Genomic DNA, 19900 nt, shown 5'->3' with positions numbered 1-19900 from the left:
GTGGAATTAACCAGCTGATTGGTGCTGCCGCCTGGAGGTGAATTGAGAAAACACAAGTTAGTTTTTTGACAGTTTTACCAACTTTGGTTGTATTAAAAAAATTTTAAATAAGTATGTTATGCTTCCATCTAGTGGATGTTATTTTTATTTATTGAAAACTTTACTTACTGTGTGATGTTATATTAATTGTTATGATCTGATCTATCTGATCCGATGTTTAGTAAGTTTTTACTGCTGTAGATGTCTCAATATTATAGTTAGATTCGGCTCAGATCGGCGGGCTCTTTAAAATTCGCTAAAGAATACGAAAGTATTCCTGTTACGGACTTTCGTGAATAATAATCAATATTATTATTAATTTATAGTAGTTAGGATGAGGATTTGGCATTCGGTATTATGAATGATGAGATTTTATATGCAAGTTTTATGGGATATATTGTAAGATGTTTCATATACAGGAGTTACTTGCTTACTGCTATATCTTAATTTTCCTAAGTTTTACATCGAGTTAATAACTTATTTTAGAGGGGAGATTTCAGCTTTAGGGTTGGATTTATTATAAGAATGATTTCTAATTGGTCGATTTCTTCAAGAGTGGGACTCAAAAGTAAAAGTGACGCCTTCGCTTAATTTTCTCTCGGAAAAGTGAAACTAACCATGTGTTTAACACATGTAGTATTTAAAAAGATTTCTTTGTATTTAAGAAATCATTTCTTAGTATTTAAAAAATATTACTTAAATACAAAGAAATATTTCTTAAATATTAAGAAATATAACTACTAAGAAATATTTCTTAAATACAAAGAAATATTTCTTAAATACTAAGAAATATTTTTTAAATGCTAAGAAATGATGTTTAAGAAATGATTTCTTAAATACAAAGAAATCTTCTTAAATGCTAAGAAATCCTTCTATCAGTGTGGTTAGAAGAAAAGCCATAAAAAAGGGAATATTTAGTTTAGCCTAGGATAATAAAGTCCTTTATTCAAAGTCGTAAATTGTAGTATTTTGCTAGAGTCTCTAAGAAACAAAGATGTATTTGTTATTTAAGATTTTAGTTTCTCCTTTTTATAGCTTTTCTCGAGATATTATATTTTATTTTCCTCTCGAGTGACCATTCTATATTTAAGTATTCCATATGTTTTATTTTCTTTGTTACGATGTTCTTAATATTATTCTTATTATTTTTCTACAAATAATTATTCTCATAATTATATTATTAATCAATTATCTGTCTGATTTGAATTTAAATAAACCGCTAATTTATATCCTATGTAGATGGCGGCATGTGCTGCTACATCCAAATATCACGGTTTACCTGGTCGCTGGAGGCGCCATCACGCGAGAATAAATTATGACAAGTTATAACGCGAGAAATTCAGAAACCTATAAAATGGTTTATAGCACGCTAAGGAAAATCCTATTAATATTTTAGTCGATCGCCTACATACTCTGCAACTTCTTGAATAAATGCAAACTCAACATTTGAATTCAAGCAGATTGCGACATCTCTGGACAACCCTAGAAACCACAGAAACATAGACACCACACTACTAAGCTTAGTAGCCGAATGGGAAACTTCCCAGAGTCAGAAAAAATCTAATCTAATCTAATATTTTAGTCGTCTGGTCACTCTCTAGAAATTTCCCATCCGTTGTAATTAGAATAAGTATCGTAAAAAGATAAAATACTATTGTAATAGGATTAGAATAAAATATATAGCTATAAGTTTAGTATTAGTTAGAGATACTCCTCAAGTATTGTAGGCTTACAGTCAACGCTCTCTGTATTTGACTCGCCCGTACAGGACCATTCTCTATATTTGACTCGTCCTTGTCCATAAGAGTTGTGTAAAATCGTCAAATACAGAGGAAGAATGTGGTCAAATACAGAGAGCGTTGACTGTATAAGGTTTATTAGACTTATTACAAATTATACCTTAAGTACTATATTTTACATTTTAAGTATTTATGAAAGACAGTCTGGGCGGATTATTGACCCTTATTTGAGGACAATATTGTCTGGCTGCCAGGTCTCTAAAAAGGTTCCCAGTCATTAAAATGAAACTCTTAAAAAAGATAAAATTATTCACTTCTGTAACTACTTAATTTTTATTAATTAATAACAAATTGAATAATTGTCTTACTTATAAAACCACTATGCAGTTATTTTCCGAAAGGTTTAAATTAACAGAAATAATTTTTTTTTAATCAAAAAAGTCATAACCCATTTATTGATAATTAAAAGAAGAAAATCTGCAGTAATACCTACACTTACCCTAAAATATAAATGACAAAGTTAGCAGTCCCTTGACCATTTTTTAACAAACAAATTTGTTCCAAAATAATAATTTTAATAATTGCATTTTTAATTTTTTAAAATTTCTACATGTCAATTTTTTTTTATAATTTTTTTTGTCATAATTTATTTGTTAAAAAAATTATTAAATATCTGCTAAATTAATTTTCATAAATATAATCGTGAAGTTAACAATCATCTGTCAATTTTTAGATTTTTATAACAATTAAAAAATTATAAAAATTAAATTAGCCTACATCCGCAAAGTTTTAGAACTTTTTTTATTGAAAAAATTGTCACAAAAAAAATAAAAAAAAAATTTCATTCATAAAAAACTTGAAAAACTATGAGTGCAAAATTTTTTAGTTCTAATTAAATAAATGAAAAAAAATTAAAAACGTCAGCTAACTTTTGTATTATAAAGAAGTTTTGAAAAATTACGTGCATTTTTTTACTTGTGATTTAATCAATAAAAAAAAATTACATTAAAGTTAGCATTCGCTTGACCATTTTTTAATTTTTTTTAACAAACAAATTTTTTCCAAAAAATAATTTTAAAAAATTGCATTTTAAAATTTCTACATGCAAATTTGTTTTTATAATTTTTTTTGCCATAATTTATTTGTTAAAAAAATTATTAAATAATGCTAAATTAATTTTCATTAAAAAAAAATTGAAAATCTTTGAACGTCGGCTACTTTTAGTATAATTATAAAATTACACGTCTAAATATTAAAAAAAATTAAAAGTGCAAATTTTTTATAAATATTTTTCTTTTATAAAAAATTTTTAATAAAAATAAAAAAATGTCAGCAGATTTTAGTATCATAATAAAATCAAAAATAAAAACACCTAAAATACAAATTTATAAATTTTTTTGACAATAAAATCAATCAATATTTTTAATTTATCATAAAATGTTATTAATATTGAAAAAAATCTCACTCATTTTTAAAAAATGTTCATTTTTTTCTAATTTTCCTTATAATAATTTATTTATCAACGAAATTATAAAAATATTTTTAATTTTAATATATAAATTAAAAATAACTTTTTCCATTATTTGCCGATTAATTTAGTTGTAAAAATAAATACAAAATTTCACTTTTTTATAAGGAATAAATTTTATTTACACCAATTGATTACATGTAATTATTACTTAAATAACCTTTCACGCCCTGAAAATTAATTACAATTAATTGCATCAGAGAGCAGCGCACACAATTATATGATAAATCAAAATTTTAAATGTACAAAATTTACATTACAATTTTAGGGCGAAAAACAGGAAGGAAGAGGTAGAGGATCAAAAGGATTCTGACTTTTTTTTTCTTAACTCAACTCAAACCCTGCACCAGCTTGGATGGCGTAAAGTAATTTTTCCCTCAATGTCACTTCATCAGGAAATTCCGGTAATTTCAACAGATTCATACAGGTACTAGACGTGGGTAAGCGATCCAAGCTGCCCGCATTTTGTATACAAAACGGTGGATCAAGTTCCTTAAAAAAAAAATTATTAACAAATCAAATAATTATTAATTTTAGGGGGATACTTTGGTCTAGAAGCATGAGATTTTAGGTAATTTTTAAAGTGCCGTAAAAAAAGGCAATCAATATTTTTACCATCCATTTTTTTATAAGTTATTTATTAACATTATAAGAATACAGAAAAAAATAAAAAAAGTTGAAAATTCAAAAAATTAGCACGTGACGATACCCACGATTCCAACGCTCCTAGCAATCGGAAACAAAAAAATAAAAAAGACTATTAATCTAGAGTAATGTCGCTATGGTTGGAACTACAGTCATTCTCAAATATTAATTTTTACTATTTTTAAAAAATTCGAAAAAGTAAAAAAAAAGTGGTAAAAAAAATGTTTTTTTTAGATAGTTGCCATTTTGTGAAAAAAAAATTTTTTCAACTTTTTTGTAGTTCCAACCATAGCGACATTACTTTAGATTAATAATCTTTTGTATTTTTTGAATTTTCAACTTTTCTTATTTTTTTTTGTATTCTTATAATTTTAATAAATAACTTATAAAAAAATGGATGGTAAAAATATTGATTGCCTTTTTTTTAAGGCACTATAAAAATTACCTGAAATTTCATGCTTCTAAACCAAAATACCCCCTTAAATCATGAAAAAAAATATTTTAAAATTACCTTAAAGCCCAACAGAGGAGGTCTACTACAACTGGTAACAAACTTAAGCAGCTGTCCCTTTTGTTTATTATTAAACTTCCCAACAACGCTCCAAAACGCATTAATAGTCGGATGCTCGGGAGTATAACCACCAGTATAATTACAATGCTGCTTCAAATCCTCCACATCAACCGGAATCTGAGCTCCAGAAATAAGAACCTGCATTTCTTTATTATTAAACATCTGCAGCCACTCCAGCGGAATAACATTAGCAAGTCCCTGCTTAAAAGCGTAACACTGAGGTCTAATTTCCTTATTAAGTTTGTAATCAGCCATCAGATGAATGTACTCAATGCGATTCGCATTAGTCACAGGAATTTGAGAACCTTTTGGTTTAAGTTCATCAACTCTTCTCTCTCCCAATTCATCAGACAGCACAGTAAAATCCAAACCCAAATCAGCAACATCACCCTTGTAGCTCTTCAAGTACAAGAGATTCCTGTACATCACCGGATCTAGTGAATCTAAATGATGAATATCCACATCCGAATGAGTGCCTACTATCTTCGACAAAAAGAACTCCGCGAAAGGCAATTCAACTAACAAATTTTCATAAATAGCCTTGCCGAGCATTCTTCCAATAAAGAAGTAATGTTTAGGAAAATCGTCAATTAATAAATGAACTTTAGGATTCGGATAAAGCATATTGTCTTTAGTAAGTCTAAAAAACCCACGATTGGGATCGAAGCTAGTTTTAAGTAACTCTGACAAGAACTCTCTGAACAATCCCCCGCCGTCTACCCCAGCTTCGTCAACTCCAGCAGTATTAATAAACTGGACCCTCATTTTTAATCTCAACTCAGGCTCGTTCTCCAAAGAGAGTTTATCCAGCGCATCTTCATACAAATAACTTCTTCTAACTGCAATGTGAATCGCCGGACCTTGCATGAAGTGCGACAACTCGCCTTGCTGGTCAGACCTGTCTTTCTGAATCAGCGACTGGAGAACCATCACCCGGTCATTAAAGGGCACAATAAACGGCACCGTTCTCAGCAAAGTAAGCGCTCTTAATTCTTTCGTCGAAAGCGGAGGTCCACTTTGCGCTTCTTTGTCTGATTTTAGCAACCCACCGGTCACTCCTTGCCTTCGTTGCCAAATTAGGTCAAAGTCTGGCTTGGAACTGATCCAGTGGCCCTCCGGGCAAAATTGCCTTCTTAAATCCCTTGAGTGCAATTGCCTCAATAAGCCAGTTGTCGCTTTGAAGAGATACTCCCAGATCTGAGTCTCGTGTTTTGAAGAATGGACAGTGTCCATGTCGACCATTGACCCAATTACTGCTCTCATATGATCGTCACGGACTGTAGACCTGGTGTCTGAAAATATAATCTCGACCAGGCCTAAACAAATGTCCTTTAGGTGACCGGAAAGCGGTACTAGCTCGGAAGTATTAAAGGGCATCGCGTTCTGGTCATTTTGCGAATCGTCTGACCGGAAGAATTCATTGTCATGCAGAGTCGCTATCAGTAAACTGAACAACGAGCAGAATACTGCGACCATAGGAGCTACTTTTTTAGTGTTTTCAATGCTTGGTGGGATTCCCCGGGATATCATTTGTAAAAGAGGTGGTGTTGATAGCATTGTAGCCCAAAGTCGGCGTAAAAACACTGGCTTGAAAGCTAACATGTAGAGCAGCTTGTATTTATGCGTTGCTAGCTTGTCAGTTTGAAGTAAATTGTCGCACAAGCGACATACATACTCAAGAACCAGCGGATTGTCGCTGCTGAATTCTAGAGCGCTGAGGATCCGGTTGACTCGGGTGTCGTTGTTCAGCATTGACATACACTGCCGTAAAATGTCTTGGTTCTGGTCTATTATTATTGTCCCACTGTCTGTAGACATATTGTCATCGTCTTCCAGATCTGTGGTGAACTCTCTGACGTTCCAGGGCGCTTTTTGCGTTAAGCTTAATGAACCTAGCACCTGGATGTAGTTGATAAAAGTATAGTCGTTGCTTACGGAGAAGTTAGTGGGTTCTAATGATAAAATAGCGTAGAAGAGACTGGTTGTGGGTTCTGTGATATTTAGCCGGTTTATGACAATTAGGAGTTCAATGTATGGCCACGTTGGATCTGTTAAAGCTGGGAGTAGAAATGAACGGATTGCGTCGGACATTCGGGGGATTAAAATTGAATAAATAAATTGGGTGAGGACAGGTACATAAAATTCTTCACATCCTGAACATAATTCTAATGGACGTTTCATTAAGTTGATGCAACATTTTATTCGTGGAGTTGAAGGTACTGGTGTTGTACTGGTGGGTAAAGATTGTATTTGTTGCGAGAGTAAACTCATTAAATTTCCGAAGTATGAGTTTTGGATTAAATATACTAATGTGTCGCGGAGATAATTGTTACGGTGAGTTTGATTTGGGAGTGAGTCGCCACATGTTATTATAAAAGTCTCTAATACTCGGAGAGGTATTGCTGTTGATTGACTATTTGTATTGTGGGATATTAATTCCATACTATGTTTTAGGATCCATCTGAAATTAAATTGAGTAATTAATTAATTAGTGATAATTGATATTTAATTGGGGGAGTGGAAATAGGTGACAATTGATTTATTTTTATGGCTTATGAATTAAATTTTAGAAAATGGTATTAATTTGGAGTGTTTTTTTAATTAATGAAAATAATAAATATTTCGAAATTTTTAATTAAAATTATTCACTTATGTCAGTCAAAAAAATAAAAACAGTTTTTTATGATACTGAAATTAACAGATGTCATTTTTTTATAACAATTAAATTTTTATGAAAAAGTTTTAATAAAAGAATTCCACACCTAAAAATTAAAATAAACTAGCAACCTTGCAGTCACTATGTGACTGCCGTGATTTGTGAACTAAAAATAAATAAAATTTTGGTTTATTAAATAATTAATTTTGTTAAATTGCACTGTACTTTCTTAAATATTGACGTTTTTAAAAATATAAACTCATCTTGGTGTTACACTCATCAAGAGCTTTCATTTGAGTACCCACATGCATTTTGATATATTTTTCATATATACATATATATAATATATATAAATATATGAAAAATTGATGTGGGTACTCAAATAAAAGGTCTCGATTAGTGTAACATCAGAATGGACTTATATTTACGAAGAAGTTAAGAATTAAGGAATGACTGTTAAATTTTGTTAACTAATGATGTTTTTAAAGATTAAGCTCATCCTGATGTTACACTCATCAAGAGCTTTCATTTGAGTCCCCACATGCATTTTGATATATTTTTCATATATACATATATATAATACATATAAATATATGAAAAATTAATATGGGTACTCAAATAGAAGGTCTCGATGAGTGTAATGTTGGGGTGAGCTTATATCTTTAAGAATATCATTAGTTAACAAAATAGCAATGTCAGTTCTTAATTATCAACATTTTTAAAGATATAAGCTCATCCCAAAGTTACATACATCATGACCTTTCATTTGAGTACCCACATGGCATTTTTTATATATTTTAGATATATGGTATTTGTGAAATATATAAATATATAAAATATATGAAAAATTGATGTGGGTACTCAAATGAAAGGTCTCGATGAGTGCAACATCAGGATGAGCTTATATCTTTAAGAATATCATTAGTTTACAAGATAGCAATGTCAGTTCTTAATTATTGACATTTTTAAAGATATAAGCTCATCCCGATGTAACCCACATCGAGCTTTCATTTGAGTACCCACATGGCATTCTTTATATATTTTATATATATGATATTTGTAAAATATATATAATATATAATATATATGAAAAATTGATGTGGGTACTTAAATGACCGGTCTAGATGAGTGTACCATCAGGATGAGCTTATATCTTTAAGAATATCATTAGTTTACAAGATAGCAATGTCAGTTCTTAATTATTGAAGTTTTTAAAGATATAAGCTCATTCCGACGTTACACATCAAGAGCTTTCATTTGAGTACCCACATGGCATTCTTTATATATTTTATATATATGATATTTGTAAAATATATATAATATATAATATATATGAAAAATTGATGTGGGTACTTAAATGAAAGGTCTCGATGAGTGTAACATCAGGATGAGCTTATATATTTAAAAATGTCAATAGTTCACAAGTTACAAGGTCATATATTTATTATGTATCTAGAGATAGAGTAAATTAAATATCGGTGAAAATTATATGAAACCTTGAAAAGGCACAAATTCAAGTCATGACCTTTACAATGACATTAAGTATCACTAAAAAAAAAACCGATTTTATCATATGACTATTCTGAACACAAAATTTTTCTTATTCTCTTAATAATATAGATTAAAGTGCAAATTTATTTTTAATACTTTTTGTTATAATTCATTTATAGTAAAAAATAATAAAAAAATTGTTAGATATCAGCTGACTTCAGTATCATAATTTTTTACCTATTTCCACTTAAATAAAAATAAAAAAAAAATACATACTTTATCCTCCAACACCACTCGATATTATTAATTAAAATGTCTTTTTTGTTCGCCAATACTTGCTCTAGCAACCAATTGAACCTCTGCAAGTCCACAGTCGGTTGATAAAAAAATAGAAAATTTTTAATGTAAGGAACCAGACCGTCTGCAGTTATAAATTTGACAGTCTGTTGAGATCTAGCAGTATCAAACTCCTGGCGACTCTTTCGCTTAATTGACTGACGAATTAAAAAACTCCTAGTGTAAGCCTGGATTTTCAGAGCAGCATTGTTCCGCCTCCTAATATCCTCACGTTTCATCCGCTCAAGGTGAGCATGCTGAAGCAACACTGACTTCTCATTCCTTTTGCTGGCACCAGCTAAATTCTGCTGGGGCTTTCTTCTGTAATCCCCTTCAAAACTGAACATCTTGATACATACTACTGTCACTCAATAATCAACAGTCATCGTACTCATTAACTATAAAAAACATTATTTTTTAATATAAATATTACCAAAATAAATAATTATTAATTTACAAAACTTTGACAACCCATTGTTGATTTTATTCTTACACTTTTTTATTAAATTAATTTTTTTTATTTTATTTTTATTTTTAAACTTGTAAAAATTTTTAATTATACTCTTATTTATTTATTAAGTAACTAATTATTCCTATTTTCACACTAATATATTATAATGAATCACACGATAATATGATGACGCGATAATTATCAATGACAATTTTTATTATGGAAGTCTTTGCTCAGAAAAATGTGAACATAGCTACAGTTCAGATGTTTCTTGACAGTTTCATAAATTTTTTACAAAAAAAATAAAAATTTTCTATAAAATTTTTTACAAATTATTTATAAATTTATTTTTTAGTACCACGTGTTTTTTTTTTTAATTTTTATTTGATAAAAAATAATTTAATTTTTAAGTTTCTATTTACCGTGCAAGTGCAACAAAGATAGTATGATTTTATGACACCGGTTGACAAATATTAAAATTTTTTTAGAATTTTATAGCAATTAAATTATTATAAAAAAAATTTAATTAAAAAGTTCCACATGTGAAAATTATTAAAAATTACAAGTGAACATTATTAGAACCATTTTTTTATTGTAATTAATTTGTTAAAAAAATTTTTAAAATTGACAGCTGACGGCTAACTTCAGTTTATATGATTTTTCTCAATGAGTGTGAACTAAGAAACAAATGAGAATGATTTTCAATTTTTTTTCTCACGTTGGCTAAATTTATCAGTTGTTGGTATTGTTATTATTATTACAGATATTTTCACACTGTATCATTCACACAAAACGCCGAACGGAGTTTTTAAATAATTTTTCCAACCAAATTATTTATTTAAATAAATAAATAAATTTGTATTTATTTTTCAAACAAAAGACCAAAAAAAAACTTGTAAGTAAAAAAAATATTTTGATTTTTAATCACTTAGCTTATAAGAACGCTTATAACCTAAAAATAGTAATAGTACTAAAGTTAGCCGACGTTTTTAATTTTTTTTAATAATTAAATTAGAACAAAAAAATTATTTATAAAAATTATACTGACAGTTTTTAAAGTTTTTTACAAATGAAATTTTTTTTTGTTTTTTTGTGATCATTTTTTTCAATAAAAAAAAATTCTAAAAATTTTTACATGTCGGCTAACTTAATTTTTATAAATTAGTAACATTTGTTTGTTCGCTCGCTTAAAATAAATATATAAATATAAATAATAAATAATAAATAAATTTTCAGAAAAAAAAATGGCGAGTGCTGCGATGCCAATTAATCCCAAACCATTCCTGAATGGTTTGACAGGAAAGCCAGTGATGGTTAAATTGAAGTGGGGCCATGAATACAAAGGATACTTGGTCTCCGTCGATGGGTACATGAACTTGCAGCTGGCCAACACTGAGGAACATGTAGACGGAGTTTGCACCGGAAACTTGGGCGAAGTACTCATCAGATGTAATAATGTCATGTACATAAGAGGCGTTGATGAAGAAGACGAAGAAGGAGAGATGAAAGATTAATGTAGTTTTAGACTAAAAATAAAATTTTTTATAAATTAATCAGTCATTTATTATCAATAATATGTAGCATATATAATACTAAAGTTAGCCGATAAATCTAAAGTTAGTCAACGTTTTTAATATTTTGATTTTTTATAATTATTAAATTAGAACTAAAAAATATTTTTTTTAAATTGAACTTACAGTTTTTCAAGTTTTTTACAAATGAAAATTTTTTTTTATTTTGTGATAATTTTTATGATAAAAGAAAAATTCTAAAAATTTATAGATGTCGGCTAACTTAGTTTTCATAGTTTTTAATTTTTTATATTATTTTTTTTTTTTTCATTTATTGGAACAAAAAATATTTTTTTAAAATTGCACTTAATGTTTGTCAAGTTTTTTACAAATGAAAATTTTTTTTCTCATTTTTTTGTAATAATTTTTTCAATAAAAAAAATTATTAAAATTTTTATAATACTAAAGTTAGCCGACGTTTCTAATTTTTTCATTTATTAAATTAGAACTAAAAAATATTTTTTTTAAATTGCACTTAAAGTTTGTCAAGTTTTTTACAAATGAAAATTTTTTTTCTCATTTTTTTGTAATAATTTTTTCAATAAAAAAATTATTAAAATTTTTAGATGTCGGCTAATTTAATTTTCATGTATGTTTTTTTTTTTTTAATTTTAATTTAGTTTTTAATTATACCGGCAACAATTGGCTTAGGCCGTCCTTTAAACACAAGTTTCTTTTTGACAATCGCTTTAACTGCGTACTCAGTATTATCATCTTCATCTTTTCGTTTTTCCAAAATAGCAAGCGGTTTTGGTAACATAGCTTCCTTGCCATGTAAAATATGCATTCCAATTATTAAAACCGGCGTATCGTTTTTCTCATAGTGTAAATCTCCAACAAAACACTTGTTTTTATAATGGAATTCTAAATTTCCTTGGAGTTCAATAATCGCCCATTCTTGCAATTTTCCATCTCTGAAGAAATAATTATAAATTAATTTATTTATAAATAATTAAATAAGTTTTTTATTTACTAACCTTACTATCGGCACAATCATTTCAGCGGGAAAATTGTTTATTTATATCCGAATAAACTAAAAAAAAACTAAGGACATCTGTTGCGTTCAACGAATGAAAAAAGACAAAACTAGTAAGTGAAAAATTCACCGCTAGGTGGCTGCTGCTACATTAACTAGTTTTTTGTTTTCAAGTGATTCATTTTTTAACTGACCGTTCATTGTTAAGATAATAATTAACACATAAATAACAAATTAATTTTGATTAAAATTATGGCTTCACCGAGACCTAAGTCTCCTGAGCAATCAGATAAAAATAGAAAATATGACAGACAATTAAGGTATGAATAATTTTTATTAAATTTACTATCGAGAAAAATAACCTTAAAATTCATGATGAGTTTTTGAATGTCAAGAAAATTTAATTAATTATTTTTTGACATTTAATAGTAATAAAGTTAGCCGACCTTTTTAATTTTTTTTTCAATTATTAAATTGAAACTAGAAAATATTTTTAAAAAATTGCACAAAGTTTTTCAAGTTTTTTGCAAATAAACATTTTTTTTAAATAATTTTTTCAATAAAAAAAATTTTTAGATGTCGGCTAACTTAATTTATGACATTAAAGTTACCTGTCACTTGACCAATTTTTAATTTTATTTAACAATTAAATTAATTCTAAAAAATTATTTTTAGAAAAATTGCATTTTTAATTTTTTAAAATTTCTACATGTCAATTTTTTTTTTCTTATTTTTTTTTGCCATAATTTATTTGTAAATAAAAGTTCTAAAAATTATCAAATATCTGCTAAATTAATTTTCATAGTTAATTTTTATAATTTGACAATATTTTTACAGATTATGGGGCGATCATGGACAAGCTGCTTTAGAAACAGCTGACATTTGTCTGATTAACGCAACTGGTCTAGGTACCGAGATACTGAAGTCTTTAGTTTTACCTGGTATCGGCGCTTTCACTATTATTGATGGCAAGAAAGTCACGCAGGAGGACATCGGTGCCAAGTAATAATAATCAAATTTATAATAAATTATTTTTAAAAATTTTTAACAGTCATACTAATTAAATTCTTCAGTTTCTTTTTAGACAGCGAAAGCTTTGGAAAGTCGCGGGCTCAAGTAGCAACTCAAATGCTAGTAGAATTAAATTCTGATGTAAAGGGTGATTATATCGATGAGGAGCTGGATCAGATTCTGGAAAATGATCCCGAGTATTTTACTAAATTCTCAGTGGTGGTAGCTACTTCATTGACTGAAAAGTATGTAAAATATTTATTTATTTATTAAATTTATATGCCAAGGCTTAGCCGAATGGTACTAATGCAAGATTTAGATATAATTAATGAGTAATAATTAAATTAAATAGTGTAGTTAGATAATAAGGCAGAAACATTATAGTACAATGCAATACAATAAATTAAGTAAGTAACATATGAGTAAAATCAAATACAAATTCAAGCAAGCCAAACTGGATAATTAATAGGGTTATAAACTGTTAGATAATTCAAGATTTAAGAAGAATTTAAACGCTTTATTTTTGAAGCGTTTGAATATTTAATATATTAAATATTGTCTTATAACAGAGGGCTGCTTTTAGCACATTTAAAATAAAAGTTTTTACAAAATACAATAAAAGATAATACATTATTATTAGGATTGATTGTTTATAAGACATTTTATCTTGTGAAACAGTATTTGAATATAAAAAAAAAAATATATTGAATATTACTGAAGTGAACTAACATATGTCTCTTTAAAAAAATTTTTGAATAGATAAATTAATCAAATTAAAAACATTTTTAAAAAATCTACATGTAGGATTAAAAAGAAAATATTTATGAAAAATTTTTTTTAATATCTATTTAAAACTAATTTGTTGAACGAAATTCAAAAATGTTCAGATGTCTGTTGATTTTAATATTATATAATTAAATTTATAATTACTTGTAATTTTCAGGTCTTTGATTAATTTATCAAAGAAACTTTGGGAACTAAATATTCCTTTGATAGTTTGTCAAAGTGTTGGATTCATCGGATACATGAGAGTCCAAATCCAGGAGCACAACATCATAGAATCTCACCCTGATTATGAAATGCCGGATCTTAGGCTGGACAAACCTTTTCTATCGTTGAAAGCTTACTTGGACTCTATTAATTTGGACGAAATGGACCTCAAAGATCACTCACACACTCCCTATGTGGTTATTTTGTACAAATGCTTACAAGAGTGGTTATCCAAGGGAAATGGCTTGCCAAATTCTTACAAGGAAAAACGGCAGTTCATCCAGTCTATCAGAGACAAAATGCGAAAAGACGAGAATGATGATCCTATGGAAGAAGACAATTTTGAAGAAGCCATCAAAGCAGTCAATACTTGTATTGGAGTTACTAAAATTCCTAGTAATACTTCTGAAGTTTTAGAAGATGATCGTTGTATAAATTTGACTGACAAGGTATTGATAAATTTTTATAAATTTTTAAACTTTCTAATTTAAAATCATTTTATTTAGTAAGTAATTTTTATTTTTTAGAGTCTTCCATTCTGGATAATTGCTAAAGCTATTCGTGATTTTACACTGAACGAAGGACTGGGTTTGTTGCCGGTAAAAGGAGCGCTTCCTGACATGACTGCAGATAGTGAAAAATATATTAGTCTTCAGCAAGTGTAAGCTTATAATTATATTTTATTGAAATTCAATAATCTATATTATTAAGAGAATAAACAAAATTTTTTGGCCAATGTATTTATATGATAAACTCGGTTTTTATGGTTAAATTTGGTATCGTTGGAAAAGTCGACCTGGAGTTGTGCCTTTTCAAGGTTTCATTACATGCTCACCAATAGTCAATTTATGATGATAAGTATTAAGGCTGCATTCGAAAATGCTCTATTTCTAGATACATAATTAAGAAATGACCTTGCATCTTGTGAAATATTGACATTTTTAAAGATATAAGCTCACCCTGACATTACACTCATCGAGACCTTTCATTTGAGTACCCACATCATTTTTTCATATATTTATATGTATTATATATATGTATATATGAAAAATATATCAAAATGCATGTGGGTACTCAAATGAAAGCTCTTGATGGGTGTAACGTCGGAGTGAGCTTATATCTTCAAAAACATCAATAGTTAAGAAAGTACAGTGCAATTTAACATAAATAAGAAACGACCTTGTATCTTGTGAACTATTGACATTTTTAAAGATATAAGCTCACCCTGACATTACACTCATCGAGACCTTTCATTTGAGTACCCACATCATTTTTTCATATATTTATATGTATTATATATATGTATATATAAAAAATATATCAAAAATGCATGTGGGTACTCAAATGAAAGCTCTTGATGATTGTAACGCCGGGATGAGCTTATATCTTTAAAAACGTCAATATTTAAAAAATTAGGAAAACGGTTGGCCCGAAAGGCCATCCCTGCAACTTCCCGCTACCTCCATACCTAAGTGCTCAACAATTCACTTATTTTTTAAGCTCTTCGAGCTCAAAAATATAATTTTTGTGTAATTTTGAGCTCTTCAAGCTCAAATAAATAGCTGTTCTGTGCTTTTGAGCTCTTCGAGCTCAAAAGGCTAATGGAAGTTTTATAGAACACTATTTTTTGAATTTTCAAACCGCAATAACTTTTGAATGAATTAACCGATTTTCTCGCGGTTTACGGCATTCAACGCAGTTTTTTGAGTTCTTTGAAAAATCTTTAAGCGTAAACTGGTCAGACTAAAAATTTCATAGAAATTCTGAAAAAAACATTTTTTTCAATTTTTTTTGACAACGATATCTCACGAACAAATCAACCGATTTTGACCGGGCTGGTGGCAATCGACGTGGTTTTTTTGAGGTTAAGAGCTTATTTGTTTTTGGAATTGATCGGTTCTGCCGATTAAAAGATATTTCAAAAAAACGAATTTTTGAAAATTTTATTTTTGAGATTTCTCAAAATTGATCGACTCAAATTCTGTAAATTAGTATTAGAATTCTAGGGGCAAAGGAACTCTTCAGAACGCCGCTTATTTTGATCAAATCGGATGATCCGTTCAAAAGTTATGAGAGATTTACACACATACATACACACACACACACACACACACACACACACACACACACACACACACACACACACATGGTAACATCACCGCGGAAATAGTCAGGAGAGATTCTTAGAACCTCAAAACGTCGAGATCTGATAAAAACTCGATTTTCGAAAAACGGGGTGAAAACAATAACTTCCCGATTTTTGAAAATTTTCAATTTTTATAGCGGAAAGTTAAAAAGTACAGTGCAATTTAACAAAATTAATTATTTATTGAAGCAAAATTTTATTTATTTATAGTTCACAAGTCACTGCAGTCACTATGTGACTGCAAGGTAGCTAGTTAACAATATTAATTTTATTTTATTTATAAATTTTAGGTATCACAAGCAAGCTGTCGCAGACGCAGAAGCAGTATGGCGCCATACTCTCAGCTTACAGAAGCAACTAGGTCTTGCAATGGACTCGATTTCCGAAAAACACGTCAAACTATTCTGCCGTCACGCAACAGACTTACATGTTCAACGAGGAACATCTATTGCCGATGAGTACGACCCGAAAACAATAAACAGCAACTACATTTCCGAAAATTTGGAGAACCCCGAGAGCCTGATGGTCTACTATGTAGTTCTCAGAGGAATGCAAAAGTTTCAGAGTTATTACAACGTCTATCCAGGAGAATTTGACGATCAAGTAGAACCTGATATCGTGACACTTAAGGGTTATATCACGAAATTACTTGGAGAGTGGGGATGTGGACCCTTGCCTACTGATGACTACATCCACGAGTTTTGCAGATTCGGTGGTGCCGAGTTGCATTCAGTATCTGCGTTCCTTGGTGGGCTGGTTGCTCAAGAAACTATTAAGTTTATTACTTGCCAGTACAAACCGATTCATAACACGTTTATTTACGACGCAACTTCATCAAAATCAGCCTCATTTTTATTCTAAACAAAACATTAATGCATAATTAATATATAGTAATAAGAGTTGAGTATAATATTTTTTAAGAAATAAACTTAAATACTGTCACATGTTTTTTCTTAAATTTTTTATCATTTTTTTTTTTAATATTTAAAAAAATTTTATTTCTTCAATAAGAAATTTCTTTAGAATTTTATAACAATTTAATTGTTATGAAAAAAAGATTTAATAAGAAAATTCTAAATGTGAAAATTTTAAAAAATTTTTAGGAGCATTTTTTTTTTATTGTAATTGGTTTGCAGTTTTATTTTAATTAATTAAAACAAATCGACTTTTATAAATTAATAGGTATAATTTTCGAATTATAAATTTCAAGATAATTGGTTTTTTGAGAACATTTTATTTTCTTAATTAGAATAAAATTTCAAGTATCAATCAACTAAGCCAGTGTCAATAACTGGGTCTTTTACCTTAACTTCATAATTATCAGGAAGAAAATAATATGACACTTAAATTAGCAGATAATTGACAGCTTTTTGAATTTTTTTCTAAAAGTAAAAACTAGGTCTAATAAATTATTAAATAAAAATTGCATTTTTAATTTTTTAGAACTTCTATACATAGAGTTTAAAAAAAAATTTTTTTTTGCTATTATTTATTTGTTCTGAAAATTCTAAAAATTGTCATGAAAATAAACTCAGCAGATATTTAATAATTTTTGTAGCAAATAAATTATAAAAAAAAAATTGACATGGAGAAATTTAAAAAAATTAAGAATGCAATTTTTTAAAAATAATTTTTTTTTACCAAATTTTTTTGTTAAAAAAATCCAATAAATGGTCAAGTGTTAAGTATCATGAATGATATTAAAGTTAGCTGTCACTTGACCATTTTTTAATTTTTTTTAACAAAAAAATTTGTTCCGAAAAATTTTTTTTCTTAAATTGCATTTTTAATTTATTAAATTTTCTAAATGTCAATTTTTTTTTCTCATTTTTTTATCCAGTAATTTATTTATTAGAAAAATTCTTAAAATTAATTTTTATGCATCATGAAAATTGAACTTTTAAATGTCCCATTTTACCCCCTACCCCTTATTTCAAAAAAGTTAAACCAGTTCTACGTTATCGGTCAAACAGCATGGCAGCGTACATGATTCAAATGTAAATAAAAATAATGTTTAAGGATTATTTTAAATATTATAAAAGCCGCAACCCACCTCCAAATTTAGAAAATGTTATTGATGTCAATAAATCTACAAAGGTAATAATTAACTTATTACAATTTATTAATTACAATATTTAATAATTACTTTTTTTAGGTTAAACAAGTATTTGCTAAATGTGCACTTATTAACTCCAAATTGTCTCATCTAGGACTTACAGAAATAAATTCTTGGAGAATATATGAATTTAATGAAATACCAGGTATGAACTTAAAATGAAAAAAGTTTTTTTTTTTTAATTATTATAAATTATTATTTATTAATTTTTATTACTTATTATTATAAATTTTTATGAATATTATTTTTTAAAAATTATTATAAATATTATAATTTATAATAATTATTATAAATTGTAAACAGGATTAATTTTTATCAAGAATCCATTCACGAATGCTGGTCAACGTCACTGGATCACAAAGTGCCTGAAAGATTATCCTCGAAAGCCAAATAAATTAAATATAGATGCTCATAGTCTTCTGGGAGACAATGAAACCTGGTGGGACATTTGTACAAAAAATGACGAACGCGCAAGTGGTTTAATTCCTAAACTACGCTGGGCAACGATGGGCTATCATCATAATTGGGACACTAAAAATTATTCCGAAGATCTTCGAGGAGAAATTCCTGAAGATCTAACTGAGATGTCGAAGATATTTGCTCAAGTCCTTGGGTTCAGAGATTTCAATGCTGAAGCTGCTATTATAAATTACTACCGCATGAATTCTACCTTAGCTGGTCACGTAGATCATTCTGAAGTTAATATTCAAGCGCCATTAATTTCAACAAGCTTCGGACAAACTGCTGTGTTTCTGATTGGTGGTCCGAGACCCGAGGACCCAGCTCACGCGATTTTTCTTCGAAGCGGTGATGTCGTTGTTATGACAGGACAGTCAAGGTTGAATTATCACGGAGTTCCTAAAATTTTGCCTGCTGATTCTTCGACCTGGGACTTGGACTTGGACAATAATTTTTTTGATGATGATTGGAGTAAGGCGAGAAGTTTTATCAATCAAACGAGAATTAATATTAATGTCAGACAAGTTTTGAAATCTGGACAGAGTAATTTATATCAGAGTTAATTTATTTATAAGTGTAAATTATGTTTCATAAAATTTAATAAATTTTATATTTAATTATTTATTAAAGTGAAAATTTATTTTAAAGGTCTGGAGAATTTTTTGTGGGTGGTTGTTAGGATTACTTCAGATTGATTTTAGATCACTGGAATAGAAGAAAAATATTATTTGATTATTTTTTGTGGTACTGAAAATATTCTTCATATTTTTATAACAAATTTATTATTAATGTAAATTAATTCAGCAAATTTTAATTATTTTTTTAACAAATAAATGATGGGAAAAAAATGAAGAAAAAAATTGACATGTAGAAATTTAAAAAAATTAAAAATGCAATTCTTTGAAAATCATTTTTCGGAACAAATTTGTTAATTAAAACAAATTAAAAAATGATTAAGTGACTGTTTGTCTAACTTTAATGTCATTAATCTATAATATTAAGAAAATAAGCAAAATTTTGTGTCCAGAGTATACTCTATCTCTAGATACATAATTAAGAAATGACCTTGTATCTTGTGAACTATTGACATTTTTAAAGATATAAGCTCATCCCGATGTTACACTCATCAAGACCTTTTATTTGAGTACCCACATCAATTTTTCATATATTTTATA

The 19900-nt window shown here is 28.3% G+C and overlaps 5 protein-coding genes across 8 annotated transcripts; 3 read left to right on the top strand and 2 right to left on the bottom strand.

The window, feature by feature from the left end:
* The first annotated feature begins 121 nt into the window (after positions 1-121).
* LOC123263480 (small nuclear ribonucleoprotein F) lies at positions 122-11009 on the top strand. Of its 2 annotated transcripts, XM_044726277.1 has the most exons (3): positions 122-131; positions 9694-9699; positions 10693-11009. In XM_044726277.1, exon 3 carries the CDS (start codon positions 10701-10703, stop codon positions 10968-10970), a length of 270 nt encoding a protein of 89 aa, XP_044582212.1. In that variant the 5' UTR covers positions 122-131; positions 9694-9699; positions 10693-10700; the 3' UTR covers positions 10971-11009. The 2 variants fall into 2 exon arrangements, with proteins under 2 accessions (XP_044582212.1, XP_044582211.1); XM_044726276.1 differs by lacking the exons at positions 122-131; positions 9694-9699 and adding an exon at positions 10212-10350 and having other exon boundaries at positions 10694-11009.
* Positions 3444-9940, bottom strand: LOC123263444 (ubiquitin-protein ligase E3C). Of its 2 annotated transcripts, XM_044726216.1 has the most exons (4): positions 9879-9940; positions 8946-9403; positions 4463-6983; positions 3444-3798 (listed from the first exon to the last, which is right to left on the bottom strand). In XM_044726216.1, the coding sequence occupies exons 2-4, from the start codon at positions 9350-9352 to the stop codon at positions 3631-3633; spliced, it is 3096 nt and encodes a 1031-aa protein (XP_044582151.1). In that variant the 5' UTR covers positions 9353-9403; positions 9879-9940; the 3' UTR covers positions 3444-3630. The 2 variants fall into 2 exon arrangements, with proteins under 2 accessions (XP_044582151.1, XP_044582150.1); XM_044726215.1 differs by lacking the exon at positions 9879-9940 and having other exon boundaries at positions 8946-9492.
* On the bottom strand, positions 10847-12037 carry LOC123263479 (chromosome transmission fidelity protein 8 homolog). Of its 2 annotated transcripts, XM_044726275.1 has the most exons (3): positions 12005-12037; positions 11661-11941; positions 10847-10982 (listed from the first exon to the last, which is right to left on the bottom strand). In XM_044726275.1, the coding sequence occupies exons 1-3, from the start codon at positions 12022-12024 to the stop codon at positions 10978-10980; spliced, it is 306 nt and encodes a 101-aa protein (XP_044582210.1). In that variant the 5' UTR covers positions 12025-12037; the 3' UTR covers positions 10847-10977. The 2 variants fall into 2 exon arrangements, with proteins under 2 accessions (XP_044582210.1, XP_044582209.1); XM_044726274.1 differs by lacking the exon at positions 10847-10982 and having other exon boundaries at positions 11570-11941.
* Positions 12038-12159: 122 nt separating this feature from the next.
* LOC123263453 (NEDD8-activating enzyme E1 regulatory subunit) lies at positions 12160-17092 on the top strand. The gene is made up of 6 exons (XM_044726233.1): positions 12160-12323; positions 12841-13005; positions 13077-13259; positions 13958-14453; positions 14532-14665; positions 16441-17092. Exons 1-6 carry the CDS (start codon positions 12256-12258, stop codon positions 17009-17011), a joined length of 1617 nt encoding a protein of 538 aa, XP_044582168.1. The 5' UTR covers positions 12160-12255; the 3' UTR covers positions 17012-17092.
* Positions 17093-18027: 935 nt separating this feature from the next.
* On the top strand, positions 18028-19345 carry LOC123263463 (nucleic acid dioxygenase ALKBH1). Its single transcript, XM_044726245.1, has 3 exons — positions 18028-18247; positions 18306-18411; positions 18570-19345. Exons 1-3 carry the CDS (start codon positions 18161-18163, stop codon positions 19286-19288), a joined length of 912 nt encoding a protein of 303 aa, XP_044582180.1. The 5' UTR covers positions 18028-18160; the 3' UTR covers positions 19289-19345.
* The last annotated feature ends 555 nt before the right edge of the window (positions 19346-19900 follow it).

This window comes from Cotesia glomerata, linkage group LG4, assembly GCF_020080835.1.
Source record: "Cotesia glomerata isolate CgM1 linkage group LG4, MPM_Cglom_v2.3, whole genome shotgun sequence".
In the NCBI taxonomy this organism is placed as follows: Eukaryota; Metazoa; Arthropoda; class Insecta; order Hymenoptera; family Braconidae; genus Cotesia; species Cotesia glomerata.
This window is presented reverse-complemented; position numbering and strand designations above follow the sequence as displayed.

Bases quoted from the DNA above. Each gene is read 5' to 3' on its own strand.
- LOC123263444 (XM_044726216.1), bottom strand. From the start codon at position 9,352: ATGTTCAGTTTTGAAGGGGATTACAGAAGAAAGCCCCAGCAGAATTTA. The intron at 6,984-8,945 runs GTATGTATTTTT...ATTTAATTTCAG, and splicing joins GAGTGGTGTTGGAGGATAAA to ATGGATCCTAAAACATAGTA. The intron at 3,799-4,462 runs GTAATTTTAAAA...TTTTTTTTTAAG, and splicing joins CTCCTCTGTTGGGCTTTAAG to GAACTTGATCCACCGTTTTG.
- LOC123263480 (XM_044726277.1), top strand. From the start codon at position 10,701: ATGGCGAGTGCTGCGATGCCAATTAATCCCAAACCATTCCTGAATGGT.
- LOC123263479 (XM_044726274.1), bottom strand. From the start codon at position 12,024: ATGATTGTGCCGATAGTAAG. The intron at 11,942-12,004 runs GTTAGTAAATAA...TTATTTCTTCAG, and splicing joins ATGATTGTGCCGATAGTAAG to AGATGGAAAATTGCAAGAAT.
- LOC123263453 (XM_044726233.1), top strand. From the start codon at position 12,256: ATGGCTTCACCGAGACCTAAGTCTCCTGAGCAATCAGATAAAAATAGA. The intron at 14,454-14,531 runs GTATTGATAAAT...TTTATTTTTTAG, and splicing joins GTATAAATTTGACTGACAAG to AGTCTTCCATTCTGGATAAT. The intron at 14,666-16,440 runs GTAAGCTTATAA...TATAAATTTTAG, and splicing joins TATATTAGTCTTCAGCAAGT to GTATCACAAGCAAGCTGTCG.
- LOC123263463 (XM_044726245.1), top strand. From the start codon at position 18,161: ATGTTTAAGGATTATTTTAAATATTATAAAAGCCGCAACCCACCTCCA. The intron at 18,248-18,305 runs GTAATAATTAAC...TACTTTTTTTAG, and splicing joins ATGTCAATAAATCTACAAAG to GTTAAACAAGTATTTGCTAA. The intron at 18,412-18,569 runs GTATGAACTTAA...AATTGTAAACAG, and splicing joins TGAATTTAATGAAATACCAG to GATTAATTTTTATCAAGAAT.